At 30.7% G+C, this 6,481-nt stretch overlaps 1 protein-coding gene across 1 annotated transcript in view; it reads right to left on the bottom strand.

The window, feature by feature from the left end:
* Window positions 1-6,481, bottom strand: part of LOC111617898 (ubiquitin conjugation factor E4 B-like) — a 52,672-nt gene that overhangs the window by 1,472 nt on the left and 44,719 nt on the right. The window contains exons 14-25 of the mRNA XM_023359248.1: window positions 4,985-5,074; window positions 4,780-4,885; window positions 4,457-4,698; window positions 4,255-4,379; window positions 4,053-4,151; window positions 3,750-3,985; window positions 3,556-3,682; window positions 3,334-3,478; window positions 3,122-3,256; window positions 2,840-3,031; window positions 2,589-2,763; window positions 2,336-2,482 (exon numbers count right to left, since the gene is read on the bottom strand). Coding sequence (XP_023215016.1) covers window positions 2,336-2,482; window positions 2,589-2,763; window positions 2,840-3,031; window positions 3,122-3,256; window positions 3,334-3,478; window positions 3,556-3,682; window positions 3,750-3,985; window positions 4,053-4,151; window positions 4,255-4,379; window positions 4,457-4,698; window positions 4,780-4,885; window positions 4,985-5,074 — 1,819 coding nt within the window. The remainder of the gene's footprint in view (window positions 1-2,335; window positions 2,483-2,588; window positions 2,764-2,839; window positions 3,032-3,121; window positions 3,257-3,333; window positions 3,479-3,555; window positions 3,683-3,749; window positions 3,986-4,052; window positions 4,152-4,254; window positions 4,380-4,456; window positions 4,699-4,779; window positions 4,886-4,984; window positions 5,075-6,481) is intronic.

Below are 6,481 nucleotides of genomic sequence, written 5' to 3'. Positions count from 1 at the left end.
CTGCCATTGCTTTTGATTTTAGAGATGATCACTTCAATGAGAAATCTCAAAGTGAAGATTGTCAGAAGTGTAAAGCAGTGCTTATCTGAAAGACCTTTGGTGTATCCTTCACCCATGGATCAAGCACAAGTTTGGCTGGGAAAAAGAGAAAAAATAGGGAAATTGGCTTTGTGTTCATACATTATCCTGATAAGTCATCTGAATATTCTGCACTGACCTACAAGTCCAAATCTAATACATTCTATACATCAAAGTATCTGGCATCTTTTGAAGTGCAGATATACCAAGATCAACAGTATGTACATCAATCATGAGAAACTCATTGATGCTATTATTTGGGCTGCTAACAATTTAAACAGGTATTTCATCCTTTTTTTTATAATAAACTTCCAATCCCTTGCCGATTATGGTTTAACAATCTGGACCATAGCAACCCCTTATCTTTTAGAAAAATTTTGTCAAGTTCTTTCAAGAATTTATCTGATTTTAAGTAAAACTTTCCCATTTACCTATTATCATCATCTAGAATGAGTTAAATATTTTAATGGTTATATACAGTCTGATTGGCTTTGACTAAAAACACCACAATGAAACCTGCATTACTCTAAGTATTTTTACACCTTTTTTATATTGTCCATTTCCCAAAGATCTTTTTTTACTGTATTTCAAAAAATATGATTAATCTCAAAAACATACTTTGTGAAAATTTTACTATTATAAAGAATATGTTAAAACAATCGTGAAAATGAAGAAAAAATTTTAAAATATATTCTAATTTCATAAAAATATTTAAAATTTTCCCCCATTACATCTTTTTAGCTTATTTATTTATTGTTATATGGGGGTGGAAATCTTTTGTCTATCAGATTTTTACTAATGTAACTAAAATAAAATCAATAAATTCATTTTTGACTATTATAAGTTACATTAAATTATTAATCTTTAAAGGTGGTCTTCTGTAAATACTTATAAGCTCCTCCTACAGCTACATGTATCTGCCAGTCTATACTGTGTCAAGTCAGTCCTGGAAGCCATTTTTTGATGTCCAAGGGCTTTCATTGGCCATCCTTAACCTCACCCGTGTTATTCCAGACATATCAGGGTCGTGACCTTTGACCCACGGGGTTAAACCCCGTGGGTCAAAGTATCGGTACATTTTTTATACTAGATGTCGCTATGCATCATATTTTTTATATTAAAACTAGCTGCAAGATCCCACTTCGCTGGGTTTTTTTTTGCAGAACACTTAAAATACATCAGCTTTAACCTCACCTGTGTTGTTCCCAACATATCAGGGTCGTGACCTTTGACCATGCAGGTCAAAGGTCACGATCCTGATATATGTTGGGGTATCAAAAACTTACCGATACTGTACCGATATATCTTGTTACAGTATCGGTACGTTTTTGATACTAGATGTCGCTATGCATCATAATTTTTATATTAAAATGAACTTTCGAAATATAATTTTTTGTTTTTATATTTTTCAATATATTTATTTTGTTTGTGCAAAATAAAAAAATAACTTTTAATGATACGGTAGCCACAGTTAATATTAAAAAAAAATTTTTCGTTTGGCTTAACATTGACAAAAATTCAACATGGCGGCCACACTCAATGGAGAAAAATTTCAACATGGGATAGATTAAAGAAGGGGTGGCAAACCTTTTTGAAATCAAGAGTGCACTTGGTCTAGTATATGATGTCATTTCCATTTGCTGATTACATTCCCATACNATATATATATAACAAAAAATTATATTTCAAAAGTTCATATTTTCAATATATTTATTTTGTTTGTGCAAAATAAAAAAATAATTTTTAACAATACAATAGCCACAATTATTATTTAAAACAAAAAATTTTTCATCTAAAAATTCAACATGGCAACTACACACAACAGAAAAATTTAAACATGTGATAGGTTAACCTTTTTTTCATTCATATCTGATTATCACAATGCTTCACAAACTTCCCTATCCTTGATCTTTCCCCAAAGACTTTCATTTTAGGAACCATGCAAGTTAAATAGTTCAGTCAGCAGCAGAGATGGAAGCAGTGAGTCCGTAAAGACACAAAATAGTTTCCAGGACTGCTTTGAAAAGTGGTGTGGATATAGACAGAAATGTGTAGCTACAGAAGTAACTTATTTTGAAAGTAATGTGTGTAAAAGTTTGATAAAACTTGTCAAAATTAAAAACCAAACCTTTGGCACTACTATATATGATTTTAAATATGTGTTCTTTTGCTCAGAACAGCATATTTTCTGTTTCTGCCTTTTGATTTTATATGTTTTTAGCTTAATTGTGCTTCAATTAGAATTTTGAATTTTTACCTGGAATCAACATGTCTTCAGTTAAATGCTGCCGATTAAATGGATCCGTGCTGGAATTGAGCAGGTGGCGAACGATGATTGGTCGATCCATTATCGTGCCACTGGGCAATATGACTGGATCCTCCATCAAAGTATCCATAAGAGGATCTAAATAACAGATATTAAGGGTTTAAAATGCTTTTTTAAGATACATTGGCTTATTTTAATAGATGTTTAATTTGATTTTGTAAATGTAATTAATTAGTTTTGTTACCTCTAAATTCTTCAGGTGCATCACTGTAATCTATTTCCTGCTTCAGATTTTGTATCACAAATTTCTGAACACGACTTGATAAATCTTGAAATTGATGTATTTGCATGTCCGTTTTGATCATCGCCTTCTTCATTCGAGAAATTGCATCTTCAAATAACTCTTGTCGATATGACCGCTTAGGGGAAAGAGGAAATATTAATAAAGAACATTAAATTTACTCCGAGAAAAAATGAAAATTGTATAACAATTACTTCGTCAGATGCAATAGCTTGAGCAAACTGATCACAATCCAAATGGAGGTAGATATCAGTGAGTTGATCAAGCAACTTTTTTGGTTCCCATCCATATCTGTCAGGATTTTTCACTTTCAGATTTTTACACTTGGGACCACACAATTGTTGTAAATTAAAATTTAACATGGCAGCTAGTCTATCTGCTAATTCCTATAAATAAATAAATAAATATCAAAATGGTTAAAAGTTACATTTGGTTTGTTTTATGTTATGTCATTGATATTAAACAAAAATATTTACTGGACGCAAGAAAGGTTCTTTTATGTCATCAGTTAAGTAATGAAGCATGTCTACAGTCTCTCTAGCTAGAGTAAGGTATGAGCGACATTGCCGCTCATCTGTTGCTAGCTGTCTCTGCTGAGTTTGTTGTGCTTCCTGAAATATATAAGAAAATAATAATAAAATTATATAAAATTTTTATTTCAACTATTATTATTTAAATAAATACACACATGAGGTTGCTGATGCCAACTCTGCTTATTTTCCATTGCTTCTTGAGCTTCGTGAATTCTCTTTAAAGTTTCTAAACTTTCGTCTAACAGGAATGTTGTATCATTCATAAGCATATTAATAAATCTAACAAACTGTTTACCAGTCCTGGAATAAATTAATATATCAGTTTATCTTTTTAACATTTTTTCTAAATTCTCATATAAAGTTTTTTAAAAACTTACGCAGATTCCCTGATGACAGCTTGTTTATGTACAGGACTTATCCACAGGCTCTTGAATATGATGCTGATATGATAACGAATTGTGAATTTATCATAAAATTCACTTGTTGCACCTGTGGTTTCAACATCTGCAAAAATTTAATTCATGTATTCAGTCAACTTTAACAATTTCTTGATTAATAAACAACTATTTACCTGTATAAAATTTCATCAATGCTAATGAAAGATGATGTTCTGCTAATGGATGAGAGAGTAAACGAGTATGCAAGTTTCCTGTGTATGGCTGAATGGATGGATTTGCCATAAACATAACTTCTACCAACTTTGCTATCAAATATGGATTGTTCACATAATAAGGCGAACACACCAGAACCACCAAAAGAGTGAGAAGTTCCTGAGTAATATTGGTCTCAACTACTTGTGGCAAATATCTTTAATAATGACAAATATTAATATATTTAAATATAAATTATTATTAAATGGCAGAATCAGTCTTACTGTATGGCAAACAGCAGAAAATCAGCAATATCTTCAATATACCAATCTGGATATGCAGCAAATGTCTGTGGCACATTTGTTGGTAATGGCAATGTAATTCTGAACAAAAAAAGGATGTCAGTTAAATTATTATATTCAAACAGTTATTTAAATACTTGAAAATAAAGAATATTATAAAATCTTAATTATGTTCATTACTCACTCATTGGGACCTGATATCACTTTCAACAGTAAACCAGCTACCATTGAATAAAATTGTATGCAACGGCGCAGTAACACTTCATCTAACAAACCTGCATCAGCACAAGCTTTTCCTTTTCCAAGTTTCTGAAACATTATCAACAAAGATGTAAGATTTATGTAATTACTAATAAGTTTTTTAAAATATAAATTAATCAACTAACTTTGGCTTGAGATTTCCATTTTTTAACAAGCTGCCTATTTCTGTCTGCAGTGGGTAAATAACGCCACATGTATTCCACAGCCTGAATCTCCTCTGCAAGTCTCTGTAAATCACGAATGGCTCTAAGTCTACGGACATAACGACGAATAGCTGGAATGATGGCCAAGTGATGGCAGTGTAGTGTGAGGAAGAAACATTCGGTAGGAAATTTTATTTCCTGCCAAGAATGGCTACCACTTTTACCTGTGTCAACAGAAAAAAATTAGATAAACAAATAAACAACAAAATAATGTGTTAATTGTGTTAAGATAAAATATTTCTTACTCATTTCTTCAGTCCAAGTAGTAGCATCCAGACTAGTACATTTTATTCTACTTTCATTTTTAATATCTATTCTACTTCTAGGATGATAAGGATAATATGGATCAACCTAGTAACCAATTAAGCATATTAACAATTTAAACAGTTTTGAATCAAAATTATATACACAATTTATTAAAATCATTAATTTAATTTTTTTAAGATATACCTTATCTAGCTTCACTTTTACTGATAGCTGATGCAAAACCGATAATAAATTTATCATGAATCCATCACCAGCCACAAAGCGTTCATCACTCTAAAAACAATAAATAAATAATTAGAAACTGCCAATAATGTTTAAGTTTTATAGGAAGCCAGAAAATTTTAAGTAATAAGAGAAATTAAAATTAGCAATATTTTATGTATAGGGTTGTTTGAGAAGTTCACTGTGGTCTTTAAGAGAAATAAAAACTCTTTTAAAACTAAAAACATATCTTTATTCAATTATGTACGTGCTGTTAATGCCTTTTTTGTAGGCCAATTCTGAACATTTTTCTTCAATTTCCATCTTCAGTTGATCCAGTTTGGAACAACACTTATAAGAATTGATTGAGCTGCTTCCACTAAATCAAACATTGTACAGAATTTCTAATCCCACCAGATGGTGAGTATGACTTCTTTCTTTAGGTGAAGTCTGGCTTATCCCACAATTGTTTTCGGCTGATGCTGTTATAAACAATCCACTTTTTAATCACTAGATGTTTCAGAAAAGAGTTGTTTTTATTACATTTTTGAAGAGAATTATAAATAGAGATGTAATATGGCAGTTCTTTTCCACTAAGTCAAAAAATTCAAATGTAATGATTCACATATCTGAACTTCAGATATAGAAATATGGCACTGTTCAATGACTTCACTATGTATGATGTCCCTCGAGTTATGCAACAAAAGGTTGTCATTAGGGTTTCTCATTTCCCGCTCTTTTGCTTGTCCCGGGATTCCGGGGTAAAAGTGAACTGTTTCCCGGGATCCCAGGAAATCCCGGAATAGAATCAATTATTTTTAAGGTATACAAAATATCTTGAAATTAAATGATATAATTATTTTTCATTTTTTAAAGTAATTTTAAAGTTCTGTATCATCCAAAATCATATTAATAATGCTATGTAAGATATATAATAAAAATTACCTTTGAATTACGTAGAAATTTTCACAAATAGAAAAAATTTATTAAAGTTTGCTAGAAACTGCATACAACAACAACAACAAAAAAAATGCTTTGAATTGAGTTAAAAATTAAAAATTGAACTTAGATCAAACTTATAACTTAGAAGGTAATTTTCGTTTTTTAAATAAAATATAATACAAAATATTGTAAACTTTTATAAGATTTTAAAAAGCAAAGATGATCAATACTCCGATCACTCATTCTAAGTCTTATTTTAGTAATGAAAAGTCTTGCTACCGAGAATGCCCTTTCCGATTCAATTGATGCGATTGGAATCGTGTTTAATGCATTTAAGAGAAGACAGATATTATGTGTTTTTTCATCTGTAGCCTGAAAGATTTCAAGTTTGTTTTCTAGATTGTAGTACTTCTTTTGCTCTCTAGTATTTTTGATTTGTTTACCTCAGCTGCTTTAATAGCAGCATCAAGCTTATAGCTCAATAATTCGGCAATTTGTTTGGCTTTAATAATCAGGTTTATGAAGAAAAACTTCATA

The sequence above is a fragment of the Centruroides sculpturatus genome, unplaced genomic scaffold (genome assembly GCF_000671375.1).
Source record: "Centruroides sculpturatus isolate CEXI.00-Female unplaced genomic scaffold, Cexi_2.0 scaffold215, whole genome shotgun sequence".
Classification (NCBI taxonomy): Eukaryota; Metazoa; Arthropoda; class Arachnida; order Scorpiones; family Buthidae; genus Centruroides; species Centruroides sculpturatus.
This window is presented reverse-complemented; position numbering and strand designations above follow the sequence as displayed.